The sequence below is a fragment of the Anguilla anguilla genome, chromosome 4 (genome assembly GCF_013347855.1).
Source record: "Anguilla anguilla isolate fAngAng1 chromosome 4, fAngAng1.pri, whole genome shotgun sequence".
NCBI lineage: Eukaryota > Metazoa > Chordata > Actinopteri > Anguilliformes > Anguillidae > Anguilla > Anguilla anguilla.
The window spans coordinates 23,436,274-23,453,717 of NC_049204.1; the positions used below are offsets into that span (position 1 = coordinate 23,436,274).

A 17,444-nucleotide genomic window follows, 5' to 3' on the forward strand; every position below is an offset into this window, starting at 1 on the left:
AATTTGATTGTAATAAAATCGTGAAATTTTGAAGTGACAAAATGTAAGGCTGCAGTATGACAAGAATATATCCGACTGATTCCAACATGACCTGTACCAACAATAGCATACAAGCTTTCCAAGCCAGCTTGCAAGCCAGTTAATACGGTACACATTGTGACATGCCTTGCAGATCTCAGGATAAACCTGCGCAGGCTGAATGTTAACATCTGCTCAATGCTTAAAACCACCCACGGTTCACAACAGCATTGTAATGAAGTTGGTGTGACCTGAAAATAGCAAATCATGGACAGAAGAATAAGAGCTGAAGATATTGAGTAAAAGGAGGAAATGCTATATATAGTATAAAGCACCTTTATTACGAAACTGTTATATTCTGTCTGCAGGTTCTGTCAAGCAGATGTTAAAATAAAAGGAAAAGAAAATAAATTTGTTAAATTATTATCCCATCCTTGGTATGGCTGCAAATTGAGAATATTGGCTTTATACACATCTCAGCATGCAGATAAATGCCAAAAAAGGTTTTTGCACAATTAAGCAAATGAATAGATCCCACCAGAAGAGGCATTATTCTATAATATTTATCCTGAAAGAATGTATTGTTCTAAATCCATAATTTATATGATATTTTTTCATTACATTGTGACTTTTATTAGATGTTGTTTTGTATTATAACAACCCCATAATTAATCTGATGCATAAACCCTTAATTGTAAGCATCTGAAAATATTTTGTTTCTTTATACAGAAACAAATGGAATAGTTAATAAATCACCATTTTCCTGTGCTAAAAGGCTTTAGCTGAAGCACTGAATTGCTGACTGTTCAAAGTAACGTTTTAATCAAGTAATGAATGTCATTTACAATTACCTGCAATTTTATGATGTTTAATGACTCGTTAAACTTTTCATGTGTCTGTGTATGATCGGTATTGTGCAGTCTAATTAAATATGTGTACCATGCCACCATTTACAAAGCCATATTATGCAAGTCTTCCATATTATACCAGCAAGAAATGTGCACATTTTGCTACACAAGATGCATACCATGTTCCCTGTATAATTTATCTATGTTACTTATAAAAGCTTGCTACCTTCACTAAAATATAATTCAAATACTCATCCCTTCAGTCCAAAAATTACTTCTGGTTCACAACATGTCCCAATATATTCACCTAGGTAGTTTTTCAAGGCAATGTGCTTTCTCTGTGTAGTATGTATGTATGCAGGAGTGAAACAAACTGCTGTAACATTTTACAAACCATTGCTTACCGTAGTTTTGTGCCTTTCCCATGCATTGTAAATCAGACAGGTATATCTTGCAGGGTTCCTCACACAATTAAAGGGCAGAAACCATTAGCATTATGCGACTCATTGCCCCATGACACACCAGATCTACACAATTAATGCACAACGACTTTATCTGGAGTTAATGGCAGACTGACAATCAAGATTTCTTTTTTGGTTTAAAAAGCCAGATTTTTAAAGCATTTTATTGATCTTTTTTTGTCTGAAATGAATAGCATTAAAAAAAGTGGGGATGACTACAAACAGGATGCCTTGTGTCAATCATTTTTAAACCTAAGTCCACAATCTGCTCTCCAGCGTTCCCTGGAGTTGGCGAGACAGGGGGAAGAATATTAAAGTGGGCGCAATTAGGCACTAATGAGCTTAATTAAGGTATTTCTGGACATAAGTGGATTAAAAACCCGCTTACCTCCCCCATCCCCCTCCTGTCCATGTCCTTTGCCTTTAAGGACCTTATTCACATAATCCTGTTCTTACAGTATAAGGCATTAACAGTGTCAATGAGGTAATTGGGTCCTTCGATGGGATGTGAAGAGACTAGAGGCCCCCTTGAAGACGGTTGTTTCTCGTGGGACCCTTTGTACCCAGAGAGGGCAGTTATTGTTGCAAGGCATCACGAAAAGGTCCACACTCTCCAAACACCTCGATGTTTCAAAGCAATCTGGTGCGGCTCCGGAGGGTTCAGGAGGCTCAATCCTTCCAAAGTAGGTTTTTATCAGTCTCAGGAATGTGTGCATATCAGAGAGTATCTTTGTGTACGTCCTTGTCATTTGCTTGTTTTCTTTTTCAGTAAGCTTGTGTGCGATCGAGGTCGAACTGCGCCCACATCTTAAACGCCTCCCCTCTCTGACCTTTCACCCCCGGCGCTGTCTCGACCCCTGAGAGTGGGAACGGCGCACTGGGAAAGGGAGGGCAGCGCCAGGTCAGGGCCAGCGGCCCCGCAGGAGAGAGAGGGAGAAGTGGGAGAGCCGATGTCTGTGAGAAAACAAGGGACAGGGCCGAGGCTGTGATCCCCTCCCACAGCCCACGGGAGCAGCTCATTTCAATCTGAAAGAGAGGCTGGGAGTAAATGAGGTGACCTTAACCCTGTGGGTCATGGCCCTGAGTGTGCATGCGGGGAGGGGGACCCCATCTTCATCACTACCCCCACCTCATTCTGACAGCTCCTGTCATTGTCCCATAAAAGCTGCCTTATTGTCACTGGAATCTTGTATTTTTCCTTCCCTCTCTTGTTTCCCAAGATGATGATATTCTGTTGTATTTAGTTTCTTCTGTAACATACCTGCAAAGTTCCCCACCTTGTTGAGCGCAGTAACTCGAGCCAGTGTTTGAAAGCCAAGCCAAGTATATCACATTCGTACATCTTCATTTTGGTAGGAGGAAAGGTTGCATTAATCCTTCAATAAATTCTATCTGGTACATCATTATACAAGGATTACCACAAGACATGACCTTTCCTGAATATGCTAATTATTTTTTAAGCTGATTTTGTGTAGGTGAACCAGAGACATAATTAGCTTTTAAAATCCAGCCAATGGCTAATAACATAAGATACAGATTAATACAATTTCTAATGCTTACACAGCAGCAATTCTATCCCAAAAGCAGTACCATCTTTGGAACTGAACCATGGTTTACTACAGAGAATGAAAAGTGAAAGAATCAATGCTATTTCTGTATCAAACAGTCCTTATCTTTTATAATACACAATTTACCTAACCCAGATTCTTACTTCTCACAACAGAAAAACACTGAATCTAATACACTAAGCTATGCTATGCCATAAAATATGATGCGCCTTGTAAATAAATGGAGCATTTGGAGAGGCAAACACAAAAATGCCATTATGATATATTAATGAAGACAATTGGTTGTGATAATGGTAATAATCATCATTATATCTCACGCAGAAAAGCTGCCCCATGACAACCCCCACCTCCACCAAGTGACCTCTCCTGGAAGGGAAGGATTAGGCGAGGGTCAGGGCCTTTAGATGCTCACAGTATAGGGTGGCCTTCTGAACCCTTCTTTCAAACTTTTAAACAAGAGCTGGAGCGTCCTGTGTCCCCATGGGTATGACACTTGACCCTTTCCCTGTAACCCATGGAAAGGAGTCACAGCTGCTGGCAGCCAGATGAGGAAGGGATAGGGACTGGGTGTCCACTCCAGAAAGAGGGATTCAAAGGTACTGAAGGAAAGAGATAAATGGGCAGGCTGGGAATTTCTGAGCACATCCTCCATTATCCTTTCCCCATCCCCCTTCAGTCCATTAGTATTAGAGTCGTGGGATGTTTTTTTTCTCTTCTTTTGTCTATATGTGTGTGTCATCCAGTAATATTATTGATTTGTCTTTCTTTCTTTTGTGTAAACAGCAATCCCGCTTGTGTGGTGACAAGATCTCTGGGTCACCTCACGCTCATTTCAACACTCTCTTATTTCTGCATGCATTTTTTTTTTCACCACAAAGCCAGTATGAATTATTGATGGCAGCATATGTGTTTGCACCACAGCAAACCTATAGAATGGACAAGACTGCTGAAATGTAAACTTCAATGGTAATTTCACCTCAAAAAAAACATAAATTCTGTTAACAAGCTTGCCTTAAAAAATGTTTTACAGAACATTTTTGTGTTGCATAAAAATTTAATGCATTGCAGTTGTTTTCATGCACAATATTCCAGCAATACACGATTCATGTGAGCTTCTGTTACACAAAAGTCAATCATTGGAACCGGCCTGTTTGCTAATGGGTAGAAAACAATAGTGAAAATAAAGTTTTCACTACGCTCTGGCACTTTCACTCATTTCAGTTGGAGAATATGAACAGTTTTTAATGGTTTTTCTTTTTTAATGTTTCTTTCTGTCCATCCACAGATCTGTACTGAGAGAGAGAGAGAGAAAGAGAGGGAGGGAGGGAGGGGGTGCAGAGCAACCATCACAGTACCGTCTCTTCCCTCTTCCATTCCAGGGCCTCAAGTGTGGCCTTCAGGCCGGTGATCTGGGTCATGTGACGTTCTGACATGGCTGTCACCTGCCGCTCAAGCCTCCACAGCTGCTCACGGTACTTCCTGCGTGCACTCCGATATGTCTCAGCAGCTTTGCTGCAAAGCGAAGGAGCAGGTCAGCCATCTTAGGTATTGTGTGCGGCGTGAAATAATTAGCTTGTGATGAGCAAAGGCCATTTTAATTTTATTTAGACTATTCTTTCGTTTTGTTGTTGCAATGATGCATTACAAATAATTAACAAATCACCTTTGTCCATCTTCCAAAGCAACAGGTTTTGGAGGAAGAGAATATTAAGTAATAAAGCTCTTTATGTATGCTGGTTAATTTTCCTTGTCACACTTAAGCCGTTTACCTATGAGCAAGAACAAGCTGTGCCCTCTCTTCTTCGCTGTACCTCCTCCTAGTGGCACTGTCTGTGAGAGCAGTGTCAAGTGATTCCCGCACAGCTGTCACTCTTCTCTTCAACACCTGCTCCCTGCAGAGACACACACATAAAAATAAAAAAAACACAATGACCTCCCGGCTCAAAATCATTTCTGAGAATAAATGATTAACATACACAGTAAAAATAAAAGGTGAATTCAGATGAAGGCCGGTGTATGTTGACCCTTCCTCCACTGCCTTCAGTGCACTATTGGCTGGCTACCATTAAACAGCAAGACAATAACCTCCAGTGTCAACATTCAGCGTTATTTAGACTACTGTTTCTAAGCAACCACCAAAAGCCAGGCAACAGATGTCTGTGATGAGGTCTGAGGTCTGATCAGATGAACGGTTTCTAAACACATACATTCAATGAGAGTGCCTGCCCCTTGTTTTCCCACTGGACTGATGCCATTTACTCTTAAAGGAGCAGGTTCTCTCCCTTCCCGTGAAAGTAGCTGAGACCAGGCAGAGAGCCATGAGTCACGGCAGTGAATCTTACAGTAAATTCTAGAAAGTTCTGCGACTGCTAGGCCCTCATTTTCCTCACCGCTGCAGGGCTGCTTGGAGCTCTCGTAGGAGGGTGCGATTTCGGGGACCGGGGATGCCCCTGCTGGAGTCCAGTGTTGCTCCCCTCTCAGCTAACCTCTAAAACCAAGACACAGGTGTATGAAAATATCCATGTAGTACTCTGACGCTGAATTCCAACAAAATTGCTGAGATCAAAGCGGCAACTCCTCACCGAATAAATGATGAGGGTAGAAAATAAGAGTGAATGAAAATGACCAATTGCTGATATGCTTACCTGCCTGTCTGTTTGTCTGTCCTCCAGCTCCTCCCTCAGACAGTGAGCTATCAGAGCCCCAGCCACATCCTGGGCCCTCTGTGTGGTCAGCGTCCAGTCCAGGCACCGCCTCTCTTTCTCCGTCAGCCTGATGGTCCCCCGCAGCTCTGACATCTCCTCCTGAACACAGAAACCCGCAGAGGATGAGCCCCCCAAATGGACTCTGCCCCTATGTCTCCAAGGTGAAGTTCTGTACATCAATTTAAAAATAAACCCCTTCACAATGTAACTTTTAAGTGAAGATTAGCAAGAAACATTTCTGAGAGTAGGCCTGATGTTGAGTTCCTGTCAGTTCACCCTAATGTGGGAATAAAAAAAATTTCTCATAAAGTGGGCTGAATGTTCAATAATGGTCCTTCCCATGGGAGTATTCAGCATTCCTAATATTCCTAAAATCCGTAATGGAAATGCTCCCATGTAAATAAGAAAGACTTTAAAAGCAGGGAGGAACTGGGTACGTAACTAACCCTGACAGTAACCAGCTCGTACAGCAGAGCGGCCTTCTCCCTCTTAATGCTGTGAGGCCTGGTGGTTTCCTGACTCCTGGACCCAAGAAGAGTGCCTGTGTCTGGGCTGGGTTTCCGCTCTCCATCGGGCTCCCGTGCTGGGACACACACTGCTGCCCTGTCCTGCTTCAGTTTCATGATTTTCTCTCGAATGACCTTTTCCTGCCCCTCTAAGGTTGATGGAGTTCCCCTAGTGTAACACAGGGGTGGGTATAAATAAACTTGCAACAATGGATCGTTATACTGTATATACACTATACAGATGTGACAAAAGCCTGCTGTGTCTTTAAATCATGCCTCTATGTTAGATAAACCTGTGTTCTAAGATTCACTTAAACTTGATGCAGTATGAGTCAAACCTGCTGGGTTGGTGCTCAACAGCCTCCTTAGCACCCCCTGGTGGTGAAAGAGTGGGCAAAGATTCCCCAGTCTCTGGACTTGTGGTTTCTGGTTTTAAATCCCTCGGCAGCGGGCTTTCTTTTACAGTCTCTGTAAAAATGAGATTCACAGTAAGTGTGTACACAGCCTAGGTACACTCAGCATAGACTCAGATATTGTGGACCACACACCTGTTGCCTCCCTGGGCTCTGGCATGCCCTGTTGTTTCCTGCTATCATACAGACATAGGAGCGCATTGTAGGCCTCTTCACACTCCTCACTGTCAATCATGCAACAAATGATCAATGAATTACAAAAGATTTTACACAGCATTTTCTCTGGAATAAAGCATGTTGGAGGAAGTAATAATGTCTCTAATGCTGAATCATAATTTATGTTCCAGCCTACAACAGGAGTGTACAACATTTAACTTTTAAATTCTATGGTATCACGCTGGTCCAATTCTACTGTTTTTAGTGTCTGTAATTCAACACCCCTGTAAATTAAGATTCTTCCTCAATGGTTTCGTGAGATGAAATAAAGGTGGAATTGAATGAATATATTTTATATGTTTTATTGTCCAGTGAATATGGTCTGTAAGTCAATTAGCATTTATAATGACAATTAGCTATCAGGTCTTGAACTACCTTCATTAGTGAACTGCCTTCACTAATTAATTCACCTGTATTTCAGAGCCATTTGCAGGGCTGTGCTGTTAGCCTCGTGTCTGCTGAGAGTCATGCTGATTTGCTCTGACTCCCCCTTCCTCCTCTCCAGGGCAGCAGACAGGCGCTCATTCCTTGCTTTCAGCCTCTCTATACACCTGTAGGAATGAACAGGATGTCATGGCTGATGTTGAGATGCTTAGCTGGGATCAGCAGGATCGCAGGCCACTCAGAGTCTAACCTCTGGAGACGGTCGGTCTCTGTCTCCAAGCCGCCCGACACACTTGAGCTGGGGCTACCGGAGACTGGGGGGCCGAGAGAGGAAGAGAAGGGCAGTGTGCTGTCGCCCCCTGTGGCGAATGCTGGAAATGCAGCGGTTGGCCTTCTTAGGAGCAAGGGGGATCCAGGGAAAGGGGGGGATGCCCAGCAAGGACTCATGGCTCCGCTTGAGGAACTGGAAGGGCTGGTCGGAGGGGAGGGGCTGCCCCCAGCATGCATGTGCTTCTGAAGGCTAAGCAGCTAAAATAGAGGTGAGGAGTCAATGAATTATGGCAGGTCAAGGTTATAATGATTTCATAAGTCATAACAAACTCTGAGTTTTATTCACCACAAGCACACTACCCTGCCTCCCAAAATTAAATAAAAACTCTAATGATACCACAGACCTTTAACTGCAGTTTGTTTCTTTCTTCCTTCAAGCTGTTCAGTGTGACCTTTGACCTGCATAGCTCATTCTCCCGGCACTGCAAGGTAGCACGGAGGGTGCAGTTGTGTTTGTGTAAAGACAGGACATTGTGCTGATATTTCTGCTTCTCCTCGGCAGGGAGTTCTGAGGGATACGAGATTCCAAACTCTCTCTCCAGCTCTTCCAGAACCTGCATCCAGAAAATTGCACAAATTGCTTGAAATGTGCTGGATTCAAAATGAATGATGGCAATGTTATTTCAGTGGGCTATTCCATATGACACACCTGTGTGGCCTTGACCCAGCTCTCTGTAGCAGCAGTCAGGTGCTGGGTGTGTTTTTCCTCATTGCAGGCAGTGAGTGGGGCAGCCCAGGTCCTTCCTTCAATCACTGAACCTTCTAGAGCAGCCAGAGCCCCCTGCAGTTCCATCCACAGCTGAGCACTGTCCTCTAAAGGACAAAATGATCAGAACAGAGATATACCAATATTTTCAGTGTAATTACTTGATAAACAGCATCACTTGATAGGCTCATAATATGAGATTGAGCATCTGGAAACGAGACTACTCAATAAGTAACACTTTCATTTACATTGGAAACATGGTTTTGTAGATTATACAATTTTATATGTCGTCATTACAGGCAACCAGAATGCTTGCTATTATCAGATGTTCACTGAATCTTGTAGGATAGGAGGAAAATAAAGTTCTGCTGTGTTAAAATCCTGCCCTGTTCAATGTAATGATGAATACAAAGACAGAATGTGTGACCCCTATATTATTAACTATAAGTGCATTGAATGGCAACCATTCTCAGTTCCAGAAGTCTCAGAAGGTGTGGGTAAATCCATTTCCTCAGGAATGCCCTGTGAGGATGGATTGGGCAGAGACCCTGGAGTGGGAATGTTGCTCTCCTCCTGCCCCAAGGTGGCACTGTCAACCGAGTCCCTGCAACGGAAAACGTCTGCATTATGTGTCCCTTCAAAATCCGAGAGAAGAGTCATTATCTGGTCATTAACTGATAATGTGCACTTCTGGATCATCTACGGGATGGACCATACCTGGTAGTTTGCAAGGCGTTCATCCTCCCGTTTAGCTCTGCAATGACCTTCAGCAAAGTGCCCATCTCTGCCTCACACTGGGCCATCTCCAACTCTGAAGGGCCAGTGGGAACTGGGGTCTCCACCCTGCATGTCTGTCAAAGATGAATGTCTTCAGTGGGGGAAATTCCAGCTTGGTTCCAGCCTCGCTTAAAGCTGATCCAGCTGGTCTGAAGTTGGTTTGGAGATGGTCAGGATCTTTGTCTACAGCTGCAAATAAAACTTTCCCTCCTAAAAATGTGTCACACCTACATGATAATTGTTCAGCTTAAACTGGTCTAAGAGGCTGTGGGACTCATTCTTACAATTATCATTACACTCAGCTGTATGCTCATAGGCCAACACTAGAAATGTACTAATCTTTCCAATGTCATGCAATTTACCTTGTTTACGACACAGTGAGCCCCGGGCTTATCTTTTGTCCATATCGGTTTAGAGTATAAATATTTTTTTTATCAGACCTCTCTACTTGTGCGACTGAGGTTACTGTTGTTTTTAAAGAATACTTTGTTTTGAGCAGAGGAAAGGGGGGAAACAGAAACATCCTGTAACTCCACTTCCTGCCAAGACGACAATGTACTAATGTCACTGGGATAAAGGGAGGATGGGAGGGGGTTATAGTGGGTCAGGGGGTGGGGCAGCAGATAATATCAAGCCAGAAATGCCATTACACAAGCAAACAGTGCACATCATGTATATACCCAACAGAGCAGGTTGCACCTTGACATTTGCTCAAAATAAGTTATTTTATCTTTGGTGTTAAAATGATTAACATCAATATTTAACGGTGTCCTCGGTTTTACAGTGAATAAATAAATCACAAAGTACTGTCGTTCAAACTTGTTGAAAACTAAAGATTATATTTTGAAGGTTGGTACTTTGCTTTTATTTTGTTTTATTTGCACTTTGAGAGGGACAGGATATATTTCCATGTAAAACACTATTATTTCTGTGCAAACAGCATATGCCATTTTCATTGTGTGCATCTGGAGCCTTAGAAATATACATGCAGATGAAAGGATATCAGCAGGATAATTTTTGTGGAAAGCACACTGTTAAAGTGTTTTAAGCCAGACGAAAACCTGCTACTACACTTAAGCTACAGAAAAGATATGCGGAACCTACCTCAGCTCTCTTTTCCTCAGTCAGAACTTCCTTCTGATCTCCTAGCCATTCTGCACTGTCCATGGATTAGCTTCCAACTTCTGCAGGGCTTTGTGCCTTTGTGCAGAGACTGTTATTCTGTTGTTTGGTATATATAATTATACCTTCCAAAGGCTCCAGATTCTTGGTTGCAACCTCCTGTTTGTGTGCTCGCTGGCTGCAAGTCTTTCCCATCCCCACCTCTCTCAGCACACAGACTCAGCGCTGTGACGTCCCCATCTGGCCAGTTAGTGACACACAAGAACTCTTCTCAAGCTCTATCCCATCTGCAACACCTCGAGCCGATGAATGTAACTGGCATATTGCAAGAGAAAAACATTGTGCTAACAACCCCCACCCAGTTTCTCTTATCCACATCTCTTCCTGTCATTGCCCACAGCTAAATGTACTGCTTTCCTATCCCCACATAGTCCATATGGTTATACTCAGAAGGCAGAATGTGATCTTTCAGATGCAATCAGTGGTATAAAAATCTAAATTATTTAAGATATTTATATATTTGCCACATTAGATTTGCATTTTGCTCATAGCTGGAATTTTTTCAAAAGTGAACAGGTATTTGGGTTTTTCGAATGGTTACAGTACAAATAACTAAAATGGATGTTCTGCTAATTCTCATTCAACACAAGGTGGACTGAATCAGTGCCCTACTGTTACTACGAATAATAATAATAATAATAATAATAATAATAATAATAATACATGGTTTATTCACTTGTTTTTTAAAACTTAGTCATCCAAGTTCAGCATTATTATTCAACCATTTCGCACAGAACTACAATTACCAGTGATGCTACTCTTCCTGAATCCATCGTAGTTTCCGGTAAGTAAGATGGCCGTATACATGACATAGCTAATGGAAAGTAAACTAAGAAGCTAGATGTTTTTCAGTTCACTAGAAATTTACCATTACAAAGCCGTATGTCTTGTTGAATATCACAAGGTAACGTTATTGGTTTTGATTATGTTGTTGTGCTTATGTAGCTGTATAGAATAAACATTTTGGACTAGCTAGTCTTCCAGTATGTAGCTGCTGCATTGGTTAGCTTGTCAGCTCGGTAAGTTCTTACACCCAAAATTTTACGCTGCATTAGCTAACTGATTAGGTAAACTAACTTACATCGACGGAAATCTAGTTTTATTTTCAGTTGCATTAATTTTTATTGGTTACCCGATTTTTGATTTGCTGGTTATGTGGCAATGCTTTGGCCGCGTTAGGTTAGCCATCCACTATTTACCAAGTTTAGATAGCTAGATCCAAGACAGTTAACGTTAGCTATGCAGATATTAACTTTTAACAAAACACTCACTGGCTTCTTAGACACGTTATTAGTTGCTTGTAAAATAATATGTATCGCCACCTATTTCAATGTTAATGTAAAACCTGGTTCCATAATGTCCAGCTGTAACTCTAATGTTACTTATTGTAACGCCCTGTCGTGTCATGTCGTACTGAATATTTTTGAATTGTTGTTGAATGAATTGTCCTGATTGTAGAATTGATGTTTTAAACTCATGTCATGTCTGTATGAATGAAATGGTTGTCTTACATTCATTTAAAGGTAATTTTATATCTACTATCTAATAAAAGAATGTTATTAGTTGCTTGTAGCTACACATACTGTAAGCGGTGGTTGTCTTTACAGCATGCTCCTCATCACAAAGCACCTTTGCCAGTTTTCTTACAACCTGTATTACTTATGTGATGACCAGCTGCCATGGAGACGCCGGAACCAGGCCCAGCAGATGGAGAGGAGCGGCTGGTGGAGCTGAGGCCTCGGACTCGTTCCAACCCAGAGGGGGCGGAGGACCGTCGCAGCAGCGGCGGCAGTATCGGCGGCGGCATCGGCAACAACGGCACTCCCCAGCCGGCTGTGGGCAGCCGCAGCGAAGGCGAGGGGGAGGCCGCCAGCACCGACAGCCCTCCCAGCGCTGCCGCCGCCACCACCACCACCGCCACCGTCACTGTGACCTCTGCTGCTGCCGCCACAACCCCTGCAGCAGTCAGCACCACAACCCCCCCTGCCAAAGACAGGCCCAAACCAGCGCTGTCTTCTCCAGCACCCCCCCTGCCCCCCACCGCAGACTTCCAGCTGAGAGCGCCCAGAGTCAACTGCCCAGAGAAAGTGGTATGACATTTTGGGCTGAACAGGGTTTGAGAAATGCTATAGGTTTATTCATTCATTGTCTGATATTCAAAAGTAAGGAGACCGATACTTATTTTGTGACATATCTCTGCAAACCTGTCAACGTTGTGCATGGAAGAGAGGACAAACATGTGTCACAGTCAGAGTTGTTTTCCTGAACAGATAATTTGTCTGGACCTGTCAGAAGACATGTCTCTGCAGAAGCTGGAGTCCTTTAATGGGTAAGTCTTTGTGCACATGGAAGTGTTTTGTAGGGTCTCTGTTTTTCCATGAAGGGCTCATAAAGTCAGTTATAGTTATGATCACAAGTGCACTCAAGCCCGTACTGATTCAACTCTTTCACGTGCCTCAGATCCAAAACGAATGCGCTAAACGTCTCTCAGAAGATGATCGAGATGTTTGTGAGGACAAAGCACAGGATCGACAAGCGTCACGAGTTTGCCCTGGTGGTGGTGAACGATGACGCCCTGTGGGTAAGTGCATTAATACTGAACCCTTTCTACCTTTTCACGCTCCTTTATGCTAAGCACTATGCAAGCATATTGTTCTGGGTGCATCAGAAATTTACATCAACATTAAGTTGCTTTTTGTTTGGTTAGTTTTATGTTATATCTATGTTTTTAACTGGCACCACTATTATAGCATAGCGACTGTAGGTGTAATTATGTGTTACTGGCTTTCTACTGTGCCAAGGTGTATTAATATTTCTCTATCATATTTGCCATTTTCAGTTGTCTGGTTTCACCTCTGACCCCCGGGAGCTGTGCAGCTGTCTGTATGACCTGGATACCAATGTCTGCGAGTCTTTCAGTATCCTTCCACTCAAATGATTAATCTCTGCTTACTGGTTGGGTCAGTGCTCAATGCCTCTATTCTTGAAAACAGACGCACATTCTCTCCTTAATGCTGTAAACAGATCTTGAAGACCTTCTAAATGTTATGTAAGTCGTTCTCACTTTTTTGCCACATGATACACATTGTTGTACTGTTGCGGAGTCAATAGAGACTGTGGATCCAGAATGACTTTAAATGATATTTTTGAATGTCTGGTTTTTGACGTGCTTTTTTACTGTGTGTTTGTTGAACTGCATTGTTTGACCTCTCATGCTCTGAAACACATTGCCGCTGTTCACCGGTGTCCCCGCAGCCTGCAGAAGATAGAGTTGCCCTTCATGGAGAACGTGCAGACCATTCCCCCTCCATTTGTGGTGCGGACCCTCCTGGTCTACAACCGGCACGCGGGCCAGCTGCAGTTCAGCCCCTCAGAGGCCGTCAGCGTGAGTGTCTTTGCCCCGTGCATGTGGAACTGCCCCTCCACACACAGGCAGGGTTATAGGGTCAGTTACATCAGTTCAAGAAATGCGTTTGAATTCAACTCATGGATCGAAATGAGCTTGTTGCATTATTATTTTCACATGCATTATTCTGTTCATTTCCTGAATTGACTCGATTGAAATGGAACTGAGCCACAACTGTGAATAGCTTTATTCAACACCTTATTTACCGGGGTGTTTTAGATTCTGAGAATCTGCCTCCATGATTTAAAAAAAATGCTTTTACCTTCCTTTTTCCCCAATTTGGAATGACTAAACATATATTCATCAGCACTCAGTGCTGCATCCTCCACTGTTGATATGGATGGCAAGCCAGTTTGATAGTTGTACTCACACAGGCCCAAGTGCAATTCAACAGGAAGACCTGCAGGCACCTCATCGACCACCAGGGGTCAGTGGTGCTTTTTGAGATCATCCTGGCCGACCGAACCATCCCATTCCTGGACGAATTGTGCTTCACTCTTTGGGGCTGCCACACAGTCAGCATAGGGCACAGTCCACATTTAATACCAGACCGTTGGGGCCCATCCCTTTTGTAATTCTGTTTTTCATGCCAAAATATTTGTCCGTGAGATCATCCGAGACGCACGATCCACGTGTTTTATGAGAGCGAACTGTAATATCTGCAGGAGATCTGCGTGTATGCTTCCTAATGTACGCTTTATCTCTCCTCCTGTAGAAGATGCTGCAGTCCCCTTATTTCTTCTTTGATGTGGTTTATTTACACAATGGTGCTGAGGAGCAAGGGGACGAGAGTAGCTGGAAGGTAAGACCTGTGGAATTTACTGCAAAAACGGATTTGTGGAAACTGAGGCTCAAAGATGATACAAACATGATTTAAGAGGAAACTGTAAAAAATCAATGAACCTTTTCATTTGCGAGTGTTTATTCAGTGTGGAACTGTGAGGCAGTATTATTTTTCCTCGTATGTGAAATGGAACACAAAGTAACTGTGCACAAGCAAGCGTGAAACTCAGGATGCCGCTAAAAAAATGTTGAAACGTGTTACAAGCTTTTTCATTGCGTCACAGCTTTGAAGTTAAATGCAATGGATGACACTCTCTCTCGTACGTGTGTGTGTTTTTGTAGCTGGCGAAACCTGAAAAGGGACAGCATTCTTGGCAAACTCACATTATTGCTGTCACAGCCTTCCATTCCTCACGTGTAATGCTTTTTTTTTTGGCAGGATGTTTACACCTCTTTCTGTGACTTGGACTCGAAAGGCATGTGCTACCGGTTTGAGGTGTCACTGTGTGGCCCTGCCGTCGAGCTGCACAACTGCATGGCCAAGCTCCTGGCACACCCCCTACAGAGGCCCTTCCAAAGCCACGCCTCCTACAGCCTGCTGGAAGGGGAGGAGCCTCAGGAGGTTGAGGCCACTGTTTGATTGTCTCAGGCGGGTGTGGGAAGTACGGAGGACTGTTGACACTGGGACGAGGAGGCGTGTCGTTTCCTTGGGCCACGGCCCCTCCCATGCACTGAGTGATATCCATGGCACAAGCTTCAAAAGGAGACCTCGTCACACATGGCTGTCCTTTGGAAAGCCTGATAAGAAAATGTCACAAATCCCATGAAGAAATACAGGTTTGCTTGTGCGTTACTGTGAGTCGTGGTTTCCTGTAAGTGGTAGTCATTAAAAATTCTCCACATCCCTTATATTTAGTCAGTCGGGAGGAAGTAGTCATTTACTTATTCCATTTTTTCTTTCCTGTTGTAATGTATTTTTAATGACGGGTGTTTTAAACTGATTATTTGTTCAATTATTCTTTTTTGTTCTGGACAGAAACAGAGAAATGTGGGGTAGGACTGGATAGTTGAATGGAAAAAGGGAAGATTTCTAACCATGCTAAGTGGTGCATAGTACTGAATTTTCGAGTGCACTAAAACATTCATTGTACAAAAATGTTGATTTTAAAGGTGTTTCTCTGGATTAAAGAAAAAAAAATGAATTCCTCATCCATAGTCATGTCTGTCATTGTAATTTATTCCTCTGATGCATGGATTTAATTAGTACACAACAACATTTCATGAGTATCTTCTAAAAGGGATTACATGCCAACATACTACAAATTAACTAAATTAATAGAATAACGAAGTTTGACAGTGTTAGATACTTCTGATATACTATTATCTATGCATAATTGAACTGTTATCTCAGACGTTGTTGTATGTATAAATGGTTGTGACCAGATATTTTTAGTGAAGTTGTGTATCATACTGTTTTCAGCCCAACATGTGTGCGTAGCCTTGTACAGGTAACGTTCACCTGCTGCATTTTTTGTTAAATAACTTTTTTGTATTTTTGTAAGTGAAAATATTACTTTTAAAAACCTTGATACCTAATTTCCATTCATTTTCACACTAGTAGTAGTGATCAAATTGTTGGCCTACGAAATTGGCCATTAAAGACACCTGAGATACAGGTAGAAGCAATGTCAGTTATTGTGTCACGCTATGTCATAGAGCAGAATGAGGAAGCAGTGGCTATGCCTGGGGTTCAAACCTTCCTCTGACCATGTGCTGTTCTCCCCATTCTGTGCATTCCTGTTTAATGAACTGACATCCATAGATTACCCTGTGCGTATAGGAGAGAAAAACCTGTGGCTGCTAGGTTCAAGTTAAGCTTCAGCTCGTCAGCAGATCGAGCACTGATGAGAGACCTGTTTGGAATTCACTGCAATTAGAATATAATTAAATTATTCCATTTGTAATGTCCGTTAGATCACAGAAGGCCCTTCTGCTGATTGTATCGTCTTGAAGGAAGGTGTCTAATTTCCCATTGAACATCCTTTAAACATCATGTGAACTATTGGTATTAGCAGCACTTTATTTCACCACCAGGTGGCGGAATGTCTTCAATTAATGGCTGACTAGTCTGCAAATTCTCTGGCATGGTGTCTGAGTGTAAGGGAAGCAGATGTTTATTAATTTGCCATTGTAGCTTGATTCATGCTGTCATCAATAGCTGGCGAAGTGTGAAGTATTTTAAATATTTTCTTTAAGAATGAGTGGAAGCCTAGTGCTGTTAAGATTTATCACAACTGCGAAAGGAACAATTGTACAATTGCTCATTGCTTACAGATTTCCTTGCATTTCTTCTTTCAAACTGTGTTGATATGTCATTTATGCAGTAAAAATGGTTTCATGATCTCTTCCACATGCATCTCTTGCAAAAAAGTACTTAATGCGGAACAATTACTGTTTTAATTCAAGGTGTGGTAGGCAATCTGTGTTGACGTTTAAAAAGCAGAATTCCTCCATATTTGTTCCAGTACCATCAGCATACAGCCAGCACACTGAAGCAAATCTCTATCTCCTCATCCATTTCCTGTCTTTGTCCTGAGGACTGTCTGAGATCTGTCCTGGTAGTTACTCAGAGTTTGTCACTATAAAATACCTCCATGAATTACACCTTCCTGTGAAGCCAGGTTGGCAAAAAGACAATGCCTGACAGGAAAACCCCTGGCTTTCGTTATTTTCACATTTCACACCCCTCAGCCCCCGACGTCATCCAGCAAACAACTGCGCCGAAGATCAAACGTGACCGTCGCCTCCTGCACTGCTGGGAATATTTGTTATCCTCGCTTCCAAAAGGGTTGACAGGTCTCCATTGTTGTCCCTAACATTTTACCACCATGACGTCTCCAGTTTGCAGGACAAAGCCTCCGACTGCTGGAGGGCACGTCAAGATGTTTTTATCCCTCTTTTAAATAATGTACGCTAGATGGAATTTTTGACCCGGGGAAAGATTTGCTAATTTGTCACTTTTCTGGCTTCTAACCGTACCTGGTGTCTGGCAGAAAGTTTTGGTCATGGGGATTTTTTAAGAACACCTGCCTCCCCCAGCAGCCTTCATTTTTTCCATTTTCTTCCCAACATGGGAGAATA

At 42.7% G+C, this 17,444-nt stretch overlaps 2 protein-coding genes across 2 annotated transcripts; one reads left to right on the plus strand and one right to left on the minus strand.

The window, feature by feature from the left end:
* Positions 1–1,475: 1,475 nt before the first annotated feature.
* On the minus strand, positions 1,476–10,371 carry ushbp1 (Usher syndrome 1C binding protein 1). Its single transcript, XM_035416291.1, has 14 exons — positions 10,037–10,371; positions 8,873–9,006; positions 8,620–8,759; positions 8,099–8,262; positions 7,794–8,003; positions 7,370–7,647; positions 7,146–7,286; positions 6,655–6,743; positions 6,445–6,574; positions 6,047–6,275; positions 5,541–5,699; positions 5,286–5,383; positions 4,665–4,787; positions 1,476–4,407 (listed from the first exon to the last, which is right to left on the minus strand). The coding sequence occupies exons 1-14, from the start codon at positions 10,097–10,099 to the stop codon at positions 4,242–4,244; spliced, it is 2,124 nt and encodes a 707-aa protein (XP_035272182.1). The 5' UTR covers positions 10,100–10,371; the 3' UTR covers positions 1,476–4,241.
* Positions 10,372–10,897: 526 nt separating this feature from the next.
* On the plus strand, positions 10,898–15,183 carry babam1 (BRISC and BRCA1 A complex member 1). The gene is made up of 9 exons (XM_035416331.1): positions 10,898–11,018; positions 11,789–12,204; positions 12,385–12,443; positions 12,575–12,695; positions 12,954–13,032; positions 13,139–13,163; positions 13,370–13,499; positions 14,236–14,322; positions 14,743–15,183. The coding sequence occupies exons 2-9, from the start codon at positions 11,794–11,796 to the stop codon at positions 14,941–14,943; spliced, it is 1,113 nt and encodes a 370-aa protein (XP_035272222.1). The 5' UTR covers positions 10,898–11,018; positions 11,789–11,793; the 3' UTR covers positions 14,944–15,183.
* Positions 15,184–17,444: the final 2,261 nt, after the last annotated feature.